Below are 23,226 nucleotides of genomic sequence, written 5' to 3'. Positions count from 1 at the left end.
TCTACTGGAGTTCCCCAACACGGAACTCCCACCAAGCTGGCTGCCCAAAGTGACGTTCTGGTGACGTTCCTGTGATCCCATTCCCCAGCCTTAGGATAGTAACGGTTCTCCCCTCGATGGGACTGTCAGTGCTGTCTCCAGGGACTCTTCTTATCCCTAATATGCGCTTGGAGCTTCAATTCCTCCTCCGCAGACGGCTTCCCGGACACAGTGCGTTCCCTTAATTTGCGATTGCTAGGAATTATGAAGACAGCACAATGACTCAGAGACAAGTCCCGCCTTCAAGAAGTAAACTCAACTACGTGAAGACAAATACTCAAATAATTACGCACCAGTTAGAAAAAGTAGCAAGTTATGCAAAAAGATATAAAGTCTCAGGGGACTTCCAAACAGACCAGGAAGTGGTATGGGATGGTGGGCTCAGCCCTGAAGGTGTCCGGAATGGACTGAGCTCACCTGGGGACGCGAGCCGGCCAGGAGTAGGGGGGTGGGCAGGTGAGGTTAGGTCAGAGTCCAGAGGGCCTGGAAGCCAGCTTTCTGGTGAGTCTTCACCCTTAGTAAGGAAAACCCCCGCAGCAAACAAGAGAAGGGAAAATCACATTATGAAATGAAACCTACAAACACAAACTACCAATCCAGTGGCAGCACCTCCAGGTCAGAGTCAAACAGGAAGATGCCAAGGAGGGCCTGGAAGAACGTCAGGGGGAACCGCGGTGACTTTGGAGGTCTCTCAGGAGAGGGTCCCACCCAGAGGGAGGAAGGAAGGCACGAAGGGCCAGGTGGGCCACCCGGAGGGCGCTGTGCTAACCCTGCCGAACTGAGGATTTCAGTAGAGAAGCATCTGCACCCACCTTCAAGAAAGGTCACCGCTTGCTGTTTTGCGAGACCGCGGTGGGGAGGGACGGGCACAGAGGCAGCACGACCTCAAGGTGGGAGACAGGGCGGTAGCCTGGCTGGATTCTGGATCTGTTCTGGAGGCACAGCCAAAAGGATTTCCCGGGAAGTCAGACACAGGCATGAGTGAAAACACAGATGAGGACGATGGGGCTTCTGGCCGAAGGAACTGGACGGACAGGTGCAGTGAACGAAGGTGGCTGGAACTGCAGTGGGTGGCGCGGCTCTGGGAGACCTGTGGGACACCGGGTGGAGGCTCTGCAGAGGCAGGGCGGCACGGTGCCCAGGGGAGGGGTCTGGACTGGAGCTGTGGACCAGGAGTTATCACACTCAGGTGGGTCACAAGCCAGGGGACTGTGAGATCGCCGCGGGGCCGAGTACAGATGGGGAGATCAGGCAGGTTTAGAACAGGAGAAACGACAGCACCTTTGAGTTGACGGGAGTCCGGGGAGAACTCAGACCTAACGATGAGGGAGGATGACTGCCCTGGAGTGGGAAGAGGGACGGGGACACGGACCAGTGTGGGGAGAGCATGCAGGACCCTCAGAGGCCCGGCAGGGAGGCAGGGGTGTGGTGCAGAGCAGAGGTTCAGGGACAGGTAGGGGACAGGCAGGGACGCTCTTCCAACTGGTTCAGCTCCATCAAGCAGGAATCCAGGCCACCCATTACACGTGAGGATGGGGAAGAGGCCTTGGGGGCGAGGGGAGAAGAAAGGCATGAGCTGGTTGCTCAGGGAGTGGCCCTGAGGACCACCCGAGGACCACTGCGGCTCAGGGCCTGGAGGATCAACGCCGTCTGCCCGGTGGAACGCTTCATGCAGCTGTACTGAGCTATGCTCGGCACACGTGACAGCCACCTACAGACCCCAGTGCAGGTGTGGAGCTCACCAGGGTGCTGGTGCAAGGAAGTCAGTGGGCACGGGAGTGAAGGCGTCAGGGTGTGACGCTGGGTGAGAAGGGAGAGGACTTCACGAGTGAGGCACGGGATAGCACTGAGATGCGGAGCCTCATCCTACCACCTCCCCAAAGACTGATGAAACACCAGTGAGTCAAACAGGAGCTCAGAAGGTTTTCTGAAGAAAGAAAGGACAAGAAGTAGAGGCAAAAGCACAAATCAATGAATCAGAAATTGGAAAATCCGTAGAACTACATTTTGAAAACGGTTTCTAGGAACAAAAACGATAAATAGATAAACTATTCGCTAACCTAATCAAGGAAAAAAGAGAGAAAGGACAAATACTTAAAACAGGAAATGAAAGGGAAAAGTCACCTTGGAATCAGAGAAGCTTCACAGTGACATGCAATCGCTTCACATACCTGTGTAGTGAAGTGTGAAACCCCAGGTAAGCGGTGACTCGCAGGGCACATACATCGCACCTAACAGCTCCACTTTCATGGAGGAAAGAAAGCTGTTGATGAGTGGCTCCCTCCAAAAGCATCAGACCCAGGGGGCTTGGAAGGGGGATTCCACCAAACCTAGACGGAATGGATAACTCCAACGGCATTTTACACCCTGGGCATAAGAAGTGAACAACTTCCAAATTCTTTTTATGAAGAGAATGGAACATTGATTCTAAACAGAGACCAAATAGCAGGAATATTACAGATTAATCTCACCTATAAGTATCCGTGTACAGAGTCTTAAGTAAAATGGTATCTATTCCCCCACTCCTCAGGCGTGGGCTGCACATGGTGATGTCTCTCCCATGGGAAGGGAAGAGCATCTCCAGGTGCGGAGCCTTGAGGCGCACGGCCTCGCCAGGCCATCCGGGCAGCACCATGGGGACAGTGGGCATCCTGACGCAGTGTGGGGAGAAGGGACTCCACCTCTGTGGCGTTTCTCCCAAAAACTCATAACCCCAGTCTAATGGAAGAGCAACACCAAATTCCAACAGAGAGAGGCATCCTGCAGACACCTGACCAGCACTCCTCAAAGCTTCCAGCTCACTGAGGAAAGTCTTAAGAAACAGTCCCAGGCAAACGGACCTAACAAAGAGGACCCCGGTGAAAACTACAGAAGTCTGTACAGAAAGGGGACTCCAGGGACTCCAGTGAAAACTACGGAAACCCGAACAGAAAGAGGACCCCGGTGAAAACTACGGAAACCTGAACAGAAAGAGGACCCCGGTGAAAACTACAGAAACCTGAACAGAAAGAGGACCCTGGCGAAAACTACAGAAGCCTGTACAGAAAGGGGACTCTGGTAAAAACTACAGAAACCTGAACACAGGCTTTATTAAATGATGATGTATCCATACCGCTTCATCAACTGTAACAAGTGTATCGTAAACATGTGAGGTGTTAATAATTAGGAAACATGTGGGGTGTGCAGGACGCCCAGTGTCATTATCGTAACTTTCCTGTTAACTTAAAACTGTTCTCTGAAAATTTAGGTCTATTAGAAAAAAGGATTGTCAAGTAGGTAATTGAACTATGTCACATCTGAAATACAAAAAGTATGGTCAATCTAAGTAAAGGACATGGAAAGATTTCCAGGTGTGAACCAGAAATAAAATCCTAAGCCCCACAACAGACCGAATGGACCCTGCTCTTGGCCAAGGGGAACCCACAGAAACCTGAAAGACCAGTTCAGGCCCTGACCAGAGGGAGGGGGTCACACAGGCCTTGGTATTCCCTCCTCCCTTTGGAATTCAGGTACAGCTTAAAGCTGACCAGCATCAACATTAACACAGAGCCAGACCTTAAGACTGACCCAAACTCTTTATAGCAATAAGACACCAAATTCCAACAGATGCTAGGACAGCATCACATGACAGACAGCAGACCCTGAAAGAAAGTAAAGTATTTGACCCCAAAATACATTTCTTCGACATGTTTTGAAATGGCCCAGCAAAGCTCTCTCTGGTGGGGAAATCTACATTCCGTAGAGAACCCCTTTCCCTCTCCAGGTCCTTTCCTGATCCACGAGAGATGAACTGAGAGACTGGCTTGGCTTTTAGCTCTGACTGGAGACATTTACCATCTATTGCTGCTACCTGGGGGCTTCCTCTGCATAGTGAGAACTTTGGTGTCTTTCTATGTAAGAACCTTATCTTAACCCAGTCACTCCTCTCTACCGATTCCAGCTCTTTAGGTAGTAACTTAAGTCTTTCAACCAATTGCCAATCAGGAAATCTTTGAATCCACCTATGACCTGGAAGGCCACTCCCCCGACCCGAATTGTCCTACCTTTCTGGACAGAACCAATGTATACCTTACATTTACCGACTGAAGTCTGCCTGTAACTTCTGTTCCCCTAAGATGTATAAAATCAAGCTGTGACCCAAGTACCCTGGGCACATGTTCTCAGGACCTGGGGCTGTGTTACAGGCTTTGGTTACTCATATTCGGCTCAGAATAAACCTCTTTAAATATTTTACAGAGCTTGACTCTTAGTCGACGCAGAATATATTATGTACAAATATCAAACTAGAAAGAAGGAAGGGGAGGGGAGGGGAGGGGAGGGGAGGGAGGCAGGGAGGGAGGCAGGAAGGAAGACAGGAAGGAAGGAAGGCAGGAAGGAAGACAGGAAGGAAGGAAGGCAGGCAGGAAGGCAGGAAGGAAGACAGGAAGGAAGGAAGGAAGGAAGACAGGAAGGAAGGAAGGCAGGCAGGAAGGCAGGAAAGCAGGAAGGCAGGAAGGAAAGGACGAACATCCAATATAATCCAGCATTATATCCCAAGGGTGACTTCATGACTGGTGGGCTTTATGCCAGGAACACAGCAAGAATGTTGCAGGGGATTAAATATGGGAATATTCATTAACGTAATGCCTCATAATGTCATGCCTAAATAAAAATGTGAAGATTATCTCCACAGATATTGAATAAACATTTGTTAAATTAAACATTTATTCTTGATTTTTAAAACACTCAAGAAGGACATTGGTGGGTGGTCGAATGTGATCTTACACACACTAAAGTGCCCATCTCATGAATGAGCTCTGGGGTGTAATGATCAGCCTAGTGACTGTAGCTAACAATAACGTATTGTGTATCTGGAACTGGCTAAGGGTAGATCTTAAGTGTTCTCACCACACACACAAACAGTACCCATGTGAGGTGATGGACATGCTAATTACCTTGACTGTGGCCTTTACTTCTTTGCAAACATACATCCAAATACCACGTGATACACTTTAAATACAGACGATAGTTATCCATTCATTATAACTCAATAAATATGAGGAAAATTGTTCTTAATTTTTTTTTTTTCTTTTTTGAGACGGAGTCTCACCCTGTCCCCCAGGCTGGAGTACAGTGGTGCAATCTCAGCTCACTGCAACTTCTGCCTCCCGGGTTCACACCATTCTCCTGCCTCAGTCTCCTAAGTAGCTGGGAATACACGTGCCCGCCATCATGCCCAGCTAATTTTTTATTTTATTTTTTATTTTTTTTAATTTTTTTTAGTAGAGACAGGGTTTCACCATGTTAGCCAGGATGGTCTCAATCTCCTGACCTCGTGATCCACCTGCCTCAGCCTCCCAAAGTGCTGGGATTAGAGATGTGAGCCACCGAGCCCGGTCTGTTTTTAATTTTTTAAAAAAATTTAAAAAGTACTCATCTCAGCCTAAAGGCCATTATAATATTGTATAGGGATATTACAGAAGGCAGGGTCACCAAACCTGAACATCATCATTACTATTTAATCACGTCTAGGAGATACTGGACAATCCACTCAGGTGATGAGATGGGAAGCTCAAAAATTGACAAGAAGGAAAACCATGATAATCTGCAGATTTGTTCATGCGATCATGTAATTAGATAACATGAACTTTGGTTCATAGGAAAAGGTTCACACTAGCAAGAGTGTCCAGGGAAGCCCTTACCAAGGACAGCAATGAAACGAGACTACCAGCCCCAGTAATTAAAGAAGCGGGAGCCAGAAAATGGAAGGCAAGCAGAACCGAGACAGAACAGGGAGTCCAGAAACAGACTCAAACATGGATGAAAATTCAATCATTTTAACGGTGGCACTGCTGATGGGTGTAGTGAGCATGGATTTTTTTTTTTTTTTTTTTTTTTGAGACAGAGTCTTGTTCTGTAATCAAGCTGGAGTGCAGTGGCACCATCTCAGCTCACCGCAACCTCCGCTTCCCGAGTTCAAGCGATTCTCCTGCCTCAGCCTCCTGAGTAGCTGGAACTATAGGTGCCCGCCACCATGCCTGGCTAATTTTTGGTATTTTTAGTAGAGACAGGATTTCACTGTGCCAGCCAGGATGGTCTCGATCTGACCTTGTGATCCACCTGCCTCGGCCTCCCAAAGTGCTGGGATTACAGGCTTGAGCTACCGCACCCAGTCAACATGGAGATTTTAATAAACAGTGTTAGGATCATCAGGTCAGCAAAGCAAATTTCGATCCATACTTGACGCCATACAACAAAACCAATCCAAGTGGGTCAAAGGTTTAAAGGGAAATAAAATACTAGTAAAACAATGGGTGAATTCCTTTATAACCTCAGTATAAGAAGACCTTTTAAACTACAACTCAAAAACCAGAAGCCCCCAAATACTGAGATTCAACTACATATTTGAAGTGGCAAAAGAAAAAAAAAAGGAAAGTCAAGACAATGACGATTTGAGAAAAAATACTTTCAAATCAAATCACTACAGCTAAACTCCTTAATTTATAAAAAGCGCAGAGAAAACATTAAAAGATTAGCAACCCAGCTAAAATGTGGGCAAACAAAGATAAAAACATAAATGAGAAGCAGCTCAAACTCACGTATAAGACGCAAGTGACGAAAGTCTGCACTGAGAGAGCAGCTCACCATTCTCAGGCTGGAGTGACCATCAGACATGGACATCAGCCTCTCAGACACAGAGATACACACAATCACACACAGATACACCCCATACAGACACAGAGATACACCACAGACACACCCCATACATACAGACACACACACACAGCCACACAGAGACACAGACACAAGCCATTTATATAAAAAAAAGAAGGATATAAAATATACATGGGGATATTTATTAGCTGACTTCCAGCAAATAAAAAAAAGAAATGACAGAATGAGAACATTTGCAATTCTTAAGAATAAATTGGCCAGGCGCAGTGGCTCACACACCTGTATCTCAGCACTTTGGGAAGCTGAGGCGGGTGAATCACCAGAGGTCAGGAGTTCGAGACCAGCTTGGCCAACATGGTGAAACCTCATCTCTACTAAAAATACAAAAATTAGCCAGATGTGGTGGCGCGTGCCTGTAATCCCAGCTACTCGGGAGGCTGAGGCAGGAGAACTGCTTGAACCCAGGAGACAGTGGTTGAAGTGGGCTGAGATTGCACCACTGCACTCCAGCCTGGGTGACAGAGCGAGGCTCTATCTCAAAAAAAAAAAAAAAAAAAAATTTAATTAATAGATCTAAGCATCAATGACCCCTGGCTACTGACGTCCCCGGACACTCACACCCAGAGATCACCCACTCCCAAGATGGAGAGCACCACTCTGAAATTGCCTGAAGAGAAAGGTGCCGTCCCGGAGCTGGTTCAGGTTCTGAATAAACTAAACACGGGGCAGAGACACACATTAACTGACACTGCTGGGCCTGCAGATGGGAAACTTCACAGAACAAGGGACATGGGCCACGTGACTCTTGGCAAGGGTGGGGTAGAACTTACTCAATGAAGACATTGCTTTTTCTTTTTAAAAAGGATTCAAAGTACATCCATCTCATTCCTATTCTTGGCGGATTAGCCACTTAGCCTGCATGGAACCTTTCTCTTCTCTGCTGCTAAACAGAACCTCGTTTCCTTGAGGTACCTGAAGTCTGAATTCTGACGGCACAGCTCAGTAACGTTTAGGGGAAAACCCAGTGATCAAAGATCACATTTGTTCCTAGAAGGAAGGAAGTTGGAAGAGAGGAAGATGTAAGAAATCGTTGCTCGGTGCATCTGTTTGAGGTTCTAGGTATTCTGTGAGGAAGGGCTGGCGCAGGCCCGCCGCCCACTCGGCCTCTGGGAAGGAGACGAAGACAGAAGGAGGCGCCGGGTCCACCGCTGAGACACCCGAGAGGACGCCTGCAGCCCAGGTGACCACAGCCGGGGCTTGGGTGAGGCTGGGGCCCAGGTCTCTGGAAGTGAGGGAGGGTGTCAGAGGAGCACGGTGGCTGGGCCATTCCCAGAGGAGCCTGCAGCAGGCAGGACCCACGGCCAACAGGGTGGCCACGCTGGGAGAGAAGAACCTGGTGGGCGCCCAGGACGAGCAGCTGCGCCGAGCAGACACGAGGCAGGAGAGTGTCTGGATCTATACCCTGCATGGATGGTGCTAGGCGGAGCTGCAGACAGACCCTGGGACCCAAGGCTACATGTTTAGACACGGGGACCAGCCAGCCAGACCCATCCTGACTGTGGGACATTGCAAACGGGCTCCCTCTGGCCATCCCCTCGGACCAGACCCGGCTTCTGGGTCTTCTGGAGTCACTGACCTGGTTTGGAAAATAATGGGCTTAGGCTCCTCAGGGGGCCTTGGCATTAACCACTCGCCGCCAGGACAAGCTCCCAAAGACCTGCAGGGGTTCAATGCCAGCCCCATCACCACGCACTGCACCAGTTGACACCAAAGAGCGGCCAGGTCCCAGGGCAGGGGTGAGAGAGGCAGCCGCACCCCCGCCCCGCCCCCACTCCCCAGATTCTGGGATAGTGCTGGGCCCCCTGGCCTGCGTTGTGAATATGGCTTTATTTACACGCAGCTGTTTCTCCAAGATGCCTCCAGCAGAATTCCAGACGAATTCTCCCACGAAATACTTTCCCTTTGATAAGTGTTAGGTAATTAACACCCTTCAGGTCACCAGGGGCACAGTCCCTGCGAGACAGCCCCCAGGAAGGTGAGGGCGAGAAGAGCTCTCCACCGGCATCAGCAGCAAGAACAGGGGGTGCGGTGGGGGAGCAGGAAGCCCGAGCCCCCCTCATGCCTACTGGTTTTCAGTCTAATTTCCTGTTGTAAGAAACATTTATTCTGACAGATAAGAGAGATAAAAAGGTTTCCACGTGCAGAAAAACAAAAAGAACAAATGGCACATGGATGATGAAAAACATTCATATTTAGGTGTATATCTTAAGTCTTTTACAAAACTGCACATATTTGGTGTTTACAAAATTGAAGACTGTGTATCGTTTTTATAACTGGCAATTTCACTTATTATAGTGTAACATGTACCAGGGAGAATTACGATCTCAACAACTAAATCATTTCCAAAACCCTACTGCTGTAATTTTGCTTTCCTGCAAGTGTTCATAATTATAAATAACAGCTGTGATGATCACCTTTGTTCATGAATGTTTCTGACAGTATTTTTATCATTCTCTTCGTTTAAATTCTTAGAAGTGAACATTGCTGACTGAAAACTAAAAATATTTGAAGACTTTTACTCACATCAATTGTTTCCAGTATATCGATAAGGAATGGAATTCCTACCTGCAGGCTTGGAATTTTTGGCCATAAAAATGGAAAGAGAAAGAGACCTTGTGGTCAGTATTACATTTCTTTAGACTGAACAGGTCAGACTATTTCTGTGCAAGCTTTATATTCACTTTCTATGAACACGTGCCTCCTTTTCACTGCTCTGTAAGACGGATACGCAGATAAACACCTATCCTTTGTTGCAATTTTTTTTTCCAGGTTTTCATTTGCTGGTCAGTCTTCTTGGTGATTTCTCAGGTACAGTTGTAAGGTTCAGGTAGTAAAATCTCTTCATTTCTTGGTCAGGCACCGTGGCTCACGCCTGTAATCCCAGCATTTTGGGAGGCAGAGGCAGGAGGATCACTTGAGGTCAGGAGTTCGAAACCAGCCTGGCCAACATGGTGAAACCCCATCTCTACTAAAAAGACAAAAATTAGCTGGGTGTGGCAGTGCATGCCTGTAATCCCAGCTACTTGGGAGGCTGAGGCAGGAGAATCGCTGAAACCCAGGAGGCAGAGGCCACAGTGAGCTGAGATTGCACCACTGCATTCCATCCAGCCTGGGCAACAGAGCAAGACTCTGTCTCATAAAACAAACAAACAAAACAAAACAAGACAAAATACCCTCTTCATTTCTTGTTTCCATCAGATCCTTCAAAGGGATTCATCCTCTTGGTTACTAGACTCTCCTCCAAACGCCACTGAGCACTACCTGCATTCGAGTTGACAGATCCATTAGCTGCGCACCTCTGTGCTAGTGTAGGACCTCCCAAGTGCACTCCTGATGAAGACGTTTGCACAGAACGCTGGGGTGAAGGGTCAGGCCTGTCCCAAACCCCTGAAGACAGCCCATTGGGATCAACGCCTTAGCCCAGCTTCAATCCATGCTGGGTGGGGAGGCCGGGTCTGTAGACACAGGGGCGAAGGACATACTCACGCTGCCAAGTGCCTCACGCTGCCAAGTGCCTCCTGAGACTGGCAGGACACTGGCTGGCTGTGGACGAGATGCTGAGCCCTCTGCTGGAATCGCAAGCAAGGGATTAGACATCTGGGGAGAGGTTGGTTACGGGGCTTCCTCGGAAACAGGCAGTGTTTTTGCCCATTCCAGACAGATGGGCAGAATCTTAACCCAGAAGTGGACAAGGCAAGCGGGAGGGAGAGAATTTCTTTGCAGTGGGAACAGTTCAAACAAGTGAATCCCCCTCCCCAGATCATCCCCTCGGCAAAGCTGAGAGCAGCGTGAATAAGCATAAGCATGGGCCGGGCGTGGTGGTTAACACCCGTAACCCCAGCATTTCGGGAGGCTGAGGTAGGCGGATCACGAGGTTAGGAGATTGAGCCCATCCTGGCCAACATGGTGAAACCCTGTCTCTACTAAAAATACAAAAATTAGCCAGGTGCGGTGGCGTGCACCTGTAGTCCCAGCTACTCAGGAGACTGAGGCAGGAGAATTGCTTGAACCCAGGAGGCGGGGGTTGCAAGATCACACCACTGTACTCCACCCTGTGCGACAGGGCGAGACTCTGTCTAAAAAAAAAACAACAAAAACAAAAACAAACAAAACCCACAAGCCTGGTGTTTGTGTCTGACATGCTAGTGACTAGTGATGCTCGCCTTTGATTCTGTAATGTCAAACACACTTTCTTCAGAGGAGAAATCCGACGTTAATCATAGAGCACATATTGTCGAGCACGCAGTTAGGCAGAAAACCCCTAACTTTCTGATACACTCACAGAATCACGTGTGCTCCGGGGCGTGCAGAAGCTGCTCTGGCTCTGAGAAGGGGCTCGTGGGAGAGAAGCTGCCTGCTGTCTTCAGACACCTTCCGTTCACCTGAGGAGTCTCTCCAGCAGCTCAGAACAGTTATTCCTGGCTTCAGGTAATATGTCACATTCGTTTTAATTAAAAGATGAAAAATACTCCAGCCAATTGCTTTCAGAACAGTCCATTTAGGCAACCTTGAATCAGAGGGCGCTCGGGAGACCAGGAGACCCCTGTGCAAATGGGGTGGTGGTCCACTCCATCCCCCTAACACGAGAGCCCTGGTGAGTCAGAGCACCTGTGCCCCCATGCCAGCATCTCACCTGGCCTTGGGAAGCTGCCCACACCCTTGGCATTGGACACGAGCAGATACCAGTCATGCTTCCAACATTAACCAGTAACACAACTCATTCCCAAATGTCTGGAGGTTCATATGCACTGAACATATGTCCTTTAAAAAATGAGGAATTCCTGCCAGCTTCCTGAGTAATACACAAAGTCCAAGTAGAAAAGATGCTGAGGAATCAGGAAAGGTTGAAAACGAGAAGTTAATCATTGACAGCCACACTGCAAGTGCCATTTCCACAAACAACATGTTCATCTTCAGAGGCCATCTCACTCGAGACTCACAGAACTACAAAGAAAAGATGCATGGAGCGAGCGGCGGGTGCCCATCCTCCCGACAGGCACTGTTCTTTAACCCGGTGTGCTGCTGAGATTGCCTTTTCTCAGAGCTGTTTTCTGCAACACTAAATGGCATGCAAGGAAAAAGCAATGAATCTCCCAGGAAAATCATGAGCTTTGAGAACTGCATGAAGAACCAGAAAGTTTCAAGTCCAGAGTCTACCAAATTATTAAAGAACATCTTCTGTGGTTCAAGAGAAACCAGCCTATCAGCATACAATAGCTAGCGCCCAACCACAGAAGGAGCCTGAAGATGTGAAGAAACACATCCTCCCCTGTCAGATTCACGAATGCACAACTATAGCCTCTGCAAAGGCCACAGCCACCAGGATTCAGCCATTCTCCACCAAGTCGTGACTATGACCCATGCCAGGAGCACTGCGGATCCTCCACCAAGCCACGACTATGACCCACGCCACAAATACTGAGGATTCTCCACCAAGCCATGACTATGACCCATGCCAGGAACACCGACTATGACCCACGCCACAAATACCGAGGATTCTCCACCAAGCCATGACTATGACCCATGCCAGGAACACCGAGGGTTCTCCACCAAGCCGCGACTATGGCCCATGCCAGGAACACTGCGGATAGCCAAAAAGCCACTTTTCTTCCAAGCATCTGTTTCCTGTGATCATTTTCCCCTTCCCCAAAGTACATTTTCTTTTTTTTTTTTTTTTTTTTTTTTTTTTTTTTTTTTTTTGAGACGGAGTCTCACTCTGTCCCCCAGGCTGGAGTGCAGTGGCTGGATCTCTGCTCACTGCAAGCTCTGCCTCCCGGGTTCACGCCATTCTCCTGCCTCAGCCTCCTGAGTAGCTGGGACTACAGGTGCCCGCCACTGCGCCCGGCTAATTTTTGTATTTTTTTAGTAGAGACGGGGTTTCACCGTGTTAGCCAGGATGGTCTCGATCTCCTGACCTCGTGATCCGCCCGTCTCGGCCTCCCAAAGTGCTGGGATTACAGGCTTGAGCCACCGCGCCCGGCCCAAAGTACATTTTCAGTTCCAGCTGATTGTCTCTGCAAACCCCTCCGTGAGACTCATATCTGAATGCGGCAGCCCCATCCCTTCTCAAGGCGGGGGCGAGTCTTGGTCCTTCCCGAAGTGCTTCCCAACCCTCCCGCCTGCCCCCAGGTGGAGACAAGGTCCCTCCTCAGAATCCTGTGCAATCTCCTACCATAAAGCATGGAAGTGTCAGGTCCAGCCATAGACTCATCCACGCTCCAAGGCTTCTGACATAGCAACAGCAACGTCATGACTCCACCCAATGCGGCAAACGTGTCTGTTTCTGTTTCTGTGCTGCTGTCCTTTCACCCTGTGTCTTCCACTTGTTCTTTTATCCACAAAGCTTTGCCAGCACCTGAACACTGTGATGCTCAAAGGTTTGCTGGGACAAAAGTCACTGGCATCTTCAAAGACACCACTGACCAACGGGGATAGATGGAGTTTCTAACAGGAAGCCCGCAAGCCACCCTAGAGCTAGAGGTGCTCGCCTGTGCCGGGGGGCCCCCTCACCTCTGCTGTACAAGGAAGTTGTGCGTGAATCCTCCTGCTCTCTCACCCTCAATTCTAAGATGATAGAGGTTCTTCCAAAGAGGTTGAACAGCATGTTCCCAGGCCTCTGCTCTCACCTGGCCCACCAGAGCCAGAACGCATTACACACCACTGAAGAGCAAGGCCACGCACTCACGCTGGAGCGGGCGCTGGTGTTTTGATAGGAAAGCACTGCCAGGGAGAGGAGAGCCAGGCAAGCTCTACACGCACCCCATGGAAATGCACCATGTGTGCATGTGTGTACATATACGCGTGTGTGCACGTTCCTGCGGGCACTTGCTGTTCTCAACGAGACAGGCCGTGCGCAGGGTGAGCTCCAGAAGCCCCAGGGAGCTTATGCCTTTCCCGTTCACCTGCGAATCCTGCAGCTCACCTGTGACAGCTGACCTTCAGTGGGGTGAGTCAGCTTACAAAACGCTGCAGGCTCAGGCAGGAGCCCTGAGAGGCCTGTCTGCAGAGTGTCCCCTCAGATTAGAGGGCCTCCCATAGCTGACTGTGAAACAGTTAATCACAGAGTCACTGAAACAATGCAGTGGAACACTGTCACGGAGCTGAAATGAAGAAACCTGAAGGAAAGCAAGAGCCAACAGAACAGCTTCAGACGGCACCGAGTGAGCTGGAAAATAAGCTCGTCAATGTTTACCCAGCAGGGCCCAGGCCTCCTGTGACCTTCTCAAAGACAAGTGTCTGTTGACTGAGAACGTGGAAGTTGGACGGGACGCTGTTCCTCGCCCAGCAGGAAAACAAAGGTAGAACCAGGGGAATCACCTTCTATCATGGTTTCAAAGCAAGTACTTGTAGGATTCAGCAATTCCACTTCCAGGGAGGCAACCCCAAGGCCTGAAAGCAGGCGCCCACACCGGTATTTGCAAACCGTGTTCACAGGAGCGTTATTCACAATAGCAGAGGCGGCTGTGACCCAAACATCCACTGATGAATGAGTGAAGAAACAGATGTGGTCCACCCACACCGTGGACTATTACTCAGTCTTAAAAACAAAGGAAATTGTGTCACACGGTACAACACAGATGAACCTCAGAACGTTATGCCCAGTGCAATAACCTCCTGTTACATGAGGTCCCTAGAGTCGTCAATTTCATAGAGAAAGAAAGTAGGGTGGTGGGTGTCGGGCTGGGGGCAGGGGTGTTGGACACAGTGAGTTCCTCTTCAAAGGTTCCACTTGTTGAACTCCCTCGTTCTTTGTCCTCTACGTTCAAAGCCTAACTTCCTTGCCTCCTTGCCCCTAGTTAAGGTTAACGACCTTCCTGCGGTTCCCAATCTGTAACCCACATCTGTTCCCAATGTGTAACAACCCACATCTATTCCTTATTTGGTGCCCTTAGTTCTGAAACTGCTCCTCCCACCGCTGTAGCCCCCACCCCTGCTCTGTGTGAAGTAGCCAGTCGGGATCAGCTTAGATTGTGTGGTCTGACTCCAGCCAATGGGGACCGGATGCAGCAGCGGGGACTGACCGCATTAGGGATAAAAATCCCTTCCCTGCTTTGTCCTGTGTGCTCTTGCAGTGACCAGAAGACTGAGCAGCACCCTTCTGCAGAAGTAAATTTGCCTTGTTGTGAAATCCTTTATTTAAGTGCTTGTTTTCTTTGCAACACCGAACTGTTATTTCCAACAGGGGGAATGGGAGTGAATGTTTAATGGGGACAGAGTTTCAGAGAAGATGAAAAAGTTCTGAAGACGGACGCTGGTGATGGCTGTACAACAGTGTTAAATATATAATACCAGGGAACTCTACACGTAACAGTAGTTAAAACGGTAAATTTCATGGGTGTCTATTTTATGACAAAAAAAAACCTATTACTAATTTCAAAATTGTTCTGATACAAACAGGTTTCATCAACACCAAGGGTCTCCAGCCAGCTGGGCTAGGACATTGCCAAGGCCCAGGTGACCTGGAGACAGAGCAGGTGTGGTGCAGGCAGGGCCTGAGAGCCGAGTGTGGTTCTCCCGCAGGCCACAGTCCACACAGCACGCTTCTCTCTCCACAGAGCAGACGAGACAAGGACAGCCAGAAGGGCTTCACGGCTCAGAACTCTAAGCAGATTATTGTCCAATCCCCTGGAGTCCAGGGTTAGAGGGAAGCTGCCTAAAGGGCTTTATTGGTAAAGCCAGCCCTGGGCCTCCAGGACTCAGGGATCAGAGAGGTTTTGCGAGTTAGGGGGGGAAGGAGTCAGATGTGACATGATTAAGAGCCACGGCTTGCTGGGGGGGTGCTCTGACCAGCCACACATCTGGGCTCCTCACAGCAGCTGCCTGGCTGCTACTATGGCTGTCCACAGTGCAAGGCTTCTCGACCCGCCCGAGCTTGCAGGGACGGCAGGGGCAGGAACAAAGCCGGAGCGTGGGCTCAGTCTCTGTTCCATGGCCGGTGCACAGTGGACCCCAACACACTCCTGAGCCTGGGAGAGCTCGGTACATTGAGAAATAATAGGAGCACTTGGGTCAGTTGTGAGGGTTCCCTAACCCTAGTCCTAAACCTGCCTTACCCCAAACACTATCCCTACCCCTAACACCTACCCCTACCCCTAACTTCTAACCCTAACCGCTGCCAGCTCCCTCAGTCCCCAGAGCTGGGCCACATGAGGCTTGGGCGCTCAGAGAAAGGCACCAGTGCTGACCACAGCCAGGTTCTGAGCAGCCACGGGCAGTTAATTCACAGCCAAGCTGAGCACGGGAAGACTCGACAACCTTCCAGTCACAGAGGTCAGGGCAGCCAGCTGTCTGCAGGCGCTAAGTAGCCCCTCACTCCCGCCCTCTTCTGAAGCCCCCTGCAGGACAGCTAAGCTGTGTGCGGCACTGTCCTGACAGCCCCCCGCTTCGCTCTTGTAGGAAGTAGCTGCCTCCTGGCTCACGGGGTTTCTCGGGTGTGTACATCCCAGAGAAGCAGGCGGTGTGCCAGGGAATAATGAGAGCACCTGGTTCTCAATCCGTGCGAGGTCCCGAGAGGCTCAGTCTTCAGTCTCTCATTCGTGACAGTCACTGACAAGGGAAGTGACGGAAATCAAATTCTTAATCCCGCAAAACTAAGCACATCCCCTGGCTGGGGTGACCACACCGAAACGCAACCCCCAGTCAGCCAGCTCTAAACGAACAGCCTGTGTTTCCAGTGCAAGAGTCTGCAGAGTTGTGGCCCAGAACCGCTGGGCCAGGGAACCACAGACACGCGGCAGTCACCAGGTGGAATCTCTCTCTACAGCAGCAGACACACAGAGCTGACTCTGAAGACAGGGCCAGGGCGGTTCTCACCTGAAGACACGAACCAGGACGGAATCCCCGGGCACCAGCCCTCAGGGCAGCGGCCGTGGGATGGGGACAGGATGGACTCAGAACACGAAAGTCTCAGAATGATGCCTTGACCCAGGAACTCCCAAGACTCCACACGAATCAGCACAGATGCCAGCTTAGGACAAGGCCCCGGAAAGCGCCGGATTTAGAGCAGGTAGCAGAATTATCAAAATCCCTTCTCAGCTCAGTGGCCACCCCATTGGTGCTGGAAACCTGCACGTCCCGTCCAGCCACAGGACGGATTTTGCAATGCCAGCCAGCACCCGGCCACCAAATCCATGCCTGCCCTCGGTGGGTGGTGAGTGCCCACACTGGCTTTGTCCAGTGAAAACTTGACTTTTGGAATCAGTTTGGGAAGAAACGGCAACAAATAATTATGCAGGCAAAACTAGGAACAGAGAACTCAGCCCCTTGCTCAGGTTAGAAAATATATGCAGAGCATTCAGATGGGCAGGGGCTGGAGAGAGAAGCGTTGCCTGGCCTGCATCAGGAGGTCAGCCTGAGCTCAGAGAGGCCACTCACACCCCAGGCCTGCCCGGCTCTCACCTCGGAGGGGAGCCAATTCCAGATGCCCAGGCAGGGCCACTGGTCTGGAGACCAGCTGAGGCTTTGCCATGTTAATATGAAAACACACAAACTCAAACAACAGCTCTTTTGTTTCTAAAGAAGGAAGCAAAGCCTACAAATTGTTCCCTTCAGGTACACTGTGCTTTATTTGGAACACAGACATTTCTCATGATCTCTAACTGGAGCCAAACTCATTTTAAAATACTCACTTAGATAACCAGTGCCAAGTCAAATCGATGACCACACATCTTGAGACAAGTCATCTCAACTTGGACCTGGGCAGGTAAAAGCCATGTGAACCCATTCAGAGCCCCTCCCACAGCCTGCCACCTGGGGGGGTCACACATTCCCAGGATCTAAACCTTGTCAGTCTCTAAAAGGACCAGAATAGCAAAGAACAGCGCAGGTCCAATCAGTGGTGAGACCCGCAAAAACAAACGAGGCCGCAGCACCCGGCGCCTACCTGTGGCCACGGCCGTGGTCTCTGGTGTGTCTTGAACAAGCCTGATGACGTCAGACACATCAATTTGGTGATCCGTTTCCTCCTTTTTGGCCTCATTGGGCCGTTGTGGGGAAGAGTAACTGTTGCTTGCAGGTCTCTTGCACAGGATGAATCTCCAACAGTCAAACATGAGGCTGCAGAAAGAAGGTTTTAAAAGGACAATGAGGTCAGGCTGCAGAACAACTTAAGAACTGTTGCTTTGAACAAAACCGAAATAACTAGTTACAGCCTTCAGTGGTATTTATTCTGCAATGAAGATAGTATGTTTGAAACTAAATTCGTTCTTCTCCAGTCAATTTCGACTGTGTCAGGGTTCACTTACACAAGGAACCTTCTTCTATAACACTGACACAGAATCAAGGGTTGCAGGAGCAAAACATATTATTGACTTCTGCTTGCTGAAGAAAAGGAAAAAACAATAACCGAGGTTTTCCCCCTTGACATTGAGACTCCTGTTTCGAAGACACAGAAGTCCCTAGTTCCCCAGGTTTCAGTATTTAATTCACCGAACTGGCAAACTTTCAAAATCACTGCTGACTGCTTATTCGGATTACCTAAAAACATTTCTAAATCCCCTACATAGAGAATGTCCTCCGAGTTCCAGAAACTTTAAAGCATAATTGCTCACTGAAAATTTGGCAAAGAAACTTACGTGAAGTTTTTGGGAAGAATCTTAGACGTAAAGAGAAAACTAGTAGCTGCATTTCAAACCGAAGCCTCTGAGGCACGTGCCGGCAGCCCTTCCCTCCCAGGTGCGGAGCTGCGGTGCCTCTGAGGCACGTGCCGGCAGCCCTTCCCTCCCAGGTGCGGACCTGCGGTGCCTCGCCATGCTGTCTTTCAGCACATTTATGGCTCACTCCTGCTTCCCACTGTTGGCATCCCACCTGCAGGACCCCTTCCCTAGGAATAACGACGGCAATGGTTTACTTAAATAAACTGTATTGTGGCTCATGCCTGTAATCCCAGCACTTTGGGAGGCTGACGCGGGCGAATCACCTCAGGTCAGGAGTTCGAGACCAGCCTGGCCAACATGGCGAAACCCCGTCTCTATTAAAAATACAAAAATTAGCCGGGTGTGGTGGCAGGTGCCTGTCACCCCAGTTACTCAGGAGGCTGAGGGACGAGAATCACTTAAACCCAGGAGGCAGAGGTTGCAGTGAGCCGAGATTGTACCACTGCACTCCAGCCTGGGCAACAACAGTAAAACTCCATCTCAAATAAACTAAACTAAAATAAAAAATAAACGGTATCGGCAGCTCCAACAGGGACGTTGCTTTCCACGCCAGCGCTCACACTGCGTCCTGTCACCCAGTTCTGCTGCTGCCCGGGCCTCAGTTCCCTGGGGAAATCCCTCCTGCCCTAGCATTTCCCTGGGAAGGGGCCGCCTGCCTCCCTCCAACCTGAAATCCCTGCTCCAGTGGCTCAGAGGCCCTGCTGGGACATCTCCCCCTTTCACTGTCTTCAGTTAAACCCCCTCCCCATCCCTCAGGTCAGACCTGCAAGTGCCCAAACAACCCCACAGGCGCTCTCAGGGCCGCTGCTGTCAGTCTCCAGGGAGCTTTGCAAACACCAACGCCCAGCCCTGGAGAGCAGGACCGTCACGAGAACCACTGCCCCACCACGTGGGGCCCCCGAAGGACGACAAAGCCTGCCCAGGACAGGGTGATACCCATTGCCAACCCACAGTCCAGGTCTCAAACACTCCGGGACGCCAGGGCCACACCCACGCCCCTCACAGGAGAGGCTGTGCTTCTCCACCCCCGCCTCTTCCCCCAACACACAAGCTCCACAGCCTTGACTCCCACCCTACAAATGCACTCATCCCTCGGTGTTCATCAAGGCACGGGCCTTCCAGACCACCCCACACTCACCCCTCGGTGTTCAACTCATCCCTTTGCTGCTACTGTTCAGAACTTGGTACACGTCCCGGCTCCTGTGTGGTTTTTTTGTTTTTGTTTTGTTTTGTTTTGTTTTGTTTTTTGAGACAGAGTCTCGCTCTATAGCCCAGGCTGGAGTGCAGTGGCCAGATCTCCGCTCACTGCAAGCTCCGCCTCCCGGGTTTACACCATTCTCCTGCCTCAGCCTCCCGAGTAGGTGGGACTACAGGCGCCACCACCGCGCCCGGCTAATTTTTTGTATTTTTTAGTAGAGACGGGGTTTCACCGTGTTAGCCAGGATGGTCTCGATCTCCTGACCTCGTGATCCGCCCACCTCGGCCTCCCAAAGTGCCGGGATTACAGGCTTGAGCCACCGCGCCCGGCCTCCTGTGTGGTTTCTCGTGCATGTCTTTTGCTCACGTGTGGCGTGTTCTCCAACTGACTCACAGAGCCTACCATGAGGCTGCCTGTGCGTCTCATGCCCACCCTCAGTGGCTGGCACTAGGACCCAGCTGTGCTCACCACCTTGTCTGGGCACCTGCTTCATCTCTGCAGAAAAGTCTGGGGGGCACAGACCTGAGGACGACCCGGTGCAGGTCTAAAGGCTTATTTTCTGGTTGCTTAAATCTAATTTCAATGAATAAAAAGTAGGAAGAAAAGTGTCCCTTGTTATAAAAAACAAAACAAAATGCTATTTTGCCCTTTTTTTTCTTCCAAATTCTGCTCAGAGAATTTCAAACATGAGCAGGCTGATCGTGATCTGAAACCTCCAAAAGGGAAAATGAAAGGCCAGGTGTGTGCGGTCGTGTTTACGTCCCTGGCTGCAATCGCGTCCCCAAGCCGGGCTCTGCAGACACCAAGCATGAGGACCACGTGCTCGCCATCCTGAAACCAACCCAAGAGGCTGTTCTGCTGTTTCTCTCCACTATGAGGCAAGACTCTCCAAGTATTCCTAACCACCTGAGCTCAAGATACGGTGGCAAAGATCCAGGTGAGGGACCTTCACTTTTACCCAGTGAAGGCTGCAGACGGCACGTGCGGCCCTTCACACTGACGTGGTGGAGAAAGGGGCACAGCGATCCCTCCCTCCACAGGGCAGGTCCAGGCCGTCCTCTCCCGCAGCAGGTGCAGGTCAGCTCCGGGGTCCTGAGGACCCCTGGGTGTTGTGTGAGGATACCTGGGGCCAGGAGTCTTTGGGCCGGTGTGGACCCTGCTTAGAGGTTCTTCTTTCCTCTAGGATCTCACTCCTCCAGCTGCCTCGGACAACAGCTCTCACGTGGCAAAGGACGTCGGAGTTAACCGCAAGCTACTTGGGTAGACAGCGTCTGGAAACTGCTATTTCTCCAGCAGTGGGTTTTCCTGAGGGCAAGAAAACAGACTTTCCTGCCCTGAGAGAATGGATGACAAAGCCAGACGCAGTGCTGTTCATGTCTGTTCTCTTCAAAATCCCAAGACCAGCCTGACCACAGGGCACCCAACGGGTGCCACTGCCCTTGGAGTTTCTGCTTTCCCCTGTGCAAAGCCCCGAGAAGCCGGTCAGCAGTGAAGGCCGAAGGCTGGACTGAGAGGCCTGGGCCCCCTGGGCTTTGTGGTCCTGGGCTGAGCGAGGTGCCTCATGCACACACACACAGAATTAAATCCGTCTACAGATGCGGATACAGTCATGGGCGGCTAGAACTCGGCCCAGCAGCACGGAAGAACCAAGTCAACACGGCTCAGTCCAAGTTTATGATGCACCTACTGCATCTGCCGAGGACACAAACGTCAGGGCAGCTCCTGCCCCCCGAGAAGCTCAGATCCCAGGGAGTGTGCACAGGTTCAGCAGCCACCACCAAGTAGGGGCAGACCCGGCATGGGGGGAGGGGGCCCTGCCTGGTGCTCCCTGGGGGGGGCACAGGGTGGGGTGGTGGTGGGTGCAGGGCCCGAAGCAGGTGTCGAGAAGTCAGACAGGGATGGGGCAGAAGCTCAGGGCCAAGAGCGGCACACAGGGCCTGAGAGCAGCTGACGCTGACCGATGGGGAGGGATCCCGAAGAGGGAAGCGGGAGGCAGGGGTGTGATGGACAAGAAGAGTCTGGAGATGGCGGCAGCTGGGGACTCACGGACTTAGGGGGCAGGCAGGCTGTTTGGGCTTCTAGCCTGAATAGCTGGTGAAGTGACACAAGCAGCGGAATAGCAAATGGAGGAGGGGAGGCTAGTGCTGAGGGTCCCCGGGGTGGGGGCACCACGGGGGAGTGAAGGATGCTGGGGCAGGAGGAGCAGCGCCTGGATGGCCGTGGGCGGTACCCCTGCTGCTGCCGCGTCTGGCAGGGTGGGCCTGAGGGAGGCTGTGAGTGGCTACTGGTGAAAGGCTGGACCTCGACTCAGTTCCAGCACCTGCCGAGCTCGGTTCACAGGGGTGGTTCCTTTACTCAGCAGCAGTGTGGACACCCCCAGGGGGCAGGCAGCCTCCTCTGCACACAGGCTCCAAGCAAACAAAACAAACATGCGCCCACCTCATGCCCCGTACCCAGCCTGGGTGGTGCACGGAGAGGATCAGAGGCCGTGGAGCACCTGCCCATGCTGGGGAAAGCCGCTGAGGACTGGACGGACATTACTTGGGCCAGGCATATGGGAAGCAGTGAGCTCGTGGCCACACGGTGTATCCCATCCCAGGCGCTGGGCCCTAAAGATAGGAAGGTCCTCGCCACCACCGCACAGCTGCCACTCACGACACTGCGTCAACTCCAAATAGCCAGTATTAATAATAACGTGGTGTGGGGGGGGGGGGGGCGGCGGCCCCAGGATAGGCGGAGCTGGGAGAGCTTCCCTAAAGAGTGAAGGCTGCAAAGCCATGGCCCGGAGCTGGGGCGGGGGCCAGGGTCAGGGCGGGGTCAGGGCTGCGGCTCGGGCTGGAGCTGAGGCTGGATGGGCCACAGGGCACCTCCGGGGCTGTCTCTGCCGCTGCAGGGTGAGAGGCCAGCTAGGCCTTGGCACAGAGCGGATGCTGGGCCGACACCCCTGACTGTGGCCCTCACTCCGGTCCCCACTGCCAGTCAGCGCCGCCCTCGCCCCGGCTCCACCTGCCACTCTAGTCTGCCCACCTGGGCACAGAAGCCGGCCTGTCCCCACGGGTGTTCCTGCTTTCTTTCTGCTATTTCTCTAATGAATGAAAAGTGAAGATGGAGACTGCGAAGAAAACACGGTTACCCTCTCTGGTCTCCACGGCATCACTTTCTGACTAGATTTGCTTTGATTTCCTTACATCATGATGGAAGTGTCAGTAATGCTCTTCACTTTCTCAACAGGTGGAGCTGCATGGCCCCCAACAGTGCCTTACATCCTACATTTCATCTGGGACGTCCCACAGCTTCCCAGCTCTGGTTCCAGTGGCCGCTTGAGCCATCATTGTCCCTGCTGTGACGACCCTTCAGGGCTCCGAGGAGATCCTGGGCATGCTTGGGGACGAGGAGTGGGCTTCCTGGGAACCCCGCAGAGCCGGCCGGGGCAGCCCCGATGCTCCACTGAGTCCAGTTCATGCTGGGCTCCTGACCACCGTGTTCACCATGGTGGCCCTCACAGATGTCCGAAAGCTTCTCCGTGGCCATACAGTGTCCCGTATCCTACCATGGGCTGAAAGCTCAGAGAGCTTCACTTTAGGAAGCCAGGAGTGACCCTCATGATGTAGTTTTCCCAAA

At 51.5% G+C, this 23,226-nt stretch overlaps 1 protein-coding gene across 3 annotated transcripts in view; it reads right to left on the bottom strand.

Moving 5' to 3' along the window:
- Positions 1–23,226, bottom strand: part of MCF2L (MCF.2 cell line derived transforming sequence like) — a 206,740-nt gene that overhangs the window by 180,733 nt on the left and 2,781 nt on the right. For all 3 annotated transcript variants that reach the window (XM_007960954.3, XM_073014513.1, XM_073014515.1), the window contains exon 2: positions 17,636–17,808. In XM_007960954.3, coding sequence (XP_007959145.2) covers positions 17,636–17,804 — 169 coding nt within the window. In that variant the 5' untranslated portion in view covers positions 17,805–17,808. The remainder of the gene's footprint in view (positions 1–17,635; positions 17,809–23,226) is intronic.

The sequence above is a fragment of the Chlorocebus sabaeus genome, chromosome 3 (assembly GCF_047675955.1).
Source record: "Chlorocebus sabaeus isolate Y175 chromosome 3, mChlSab1.0.hap1, whole genome shotgun sequence".
Lineage (NCBI taxonomy): Eukaryota > Metazoa > Chordata > Mammalia > Primates > Cercopithecidae > Chlorocebus > Chlorocebus sabaeus.
The sequence above is the reverse complement of the archived record's forward strand: the minus strand, read 5'-3'. Positions and strand labels throughout refer to the sequence as shown.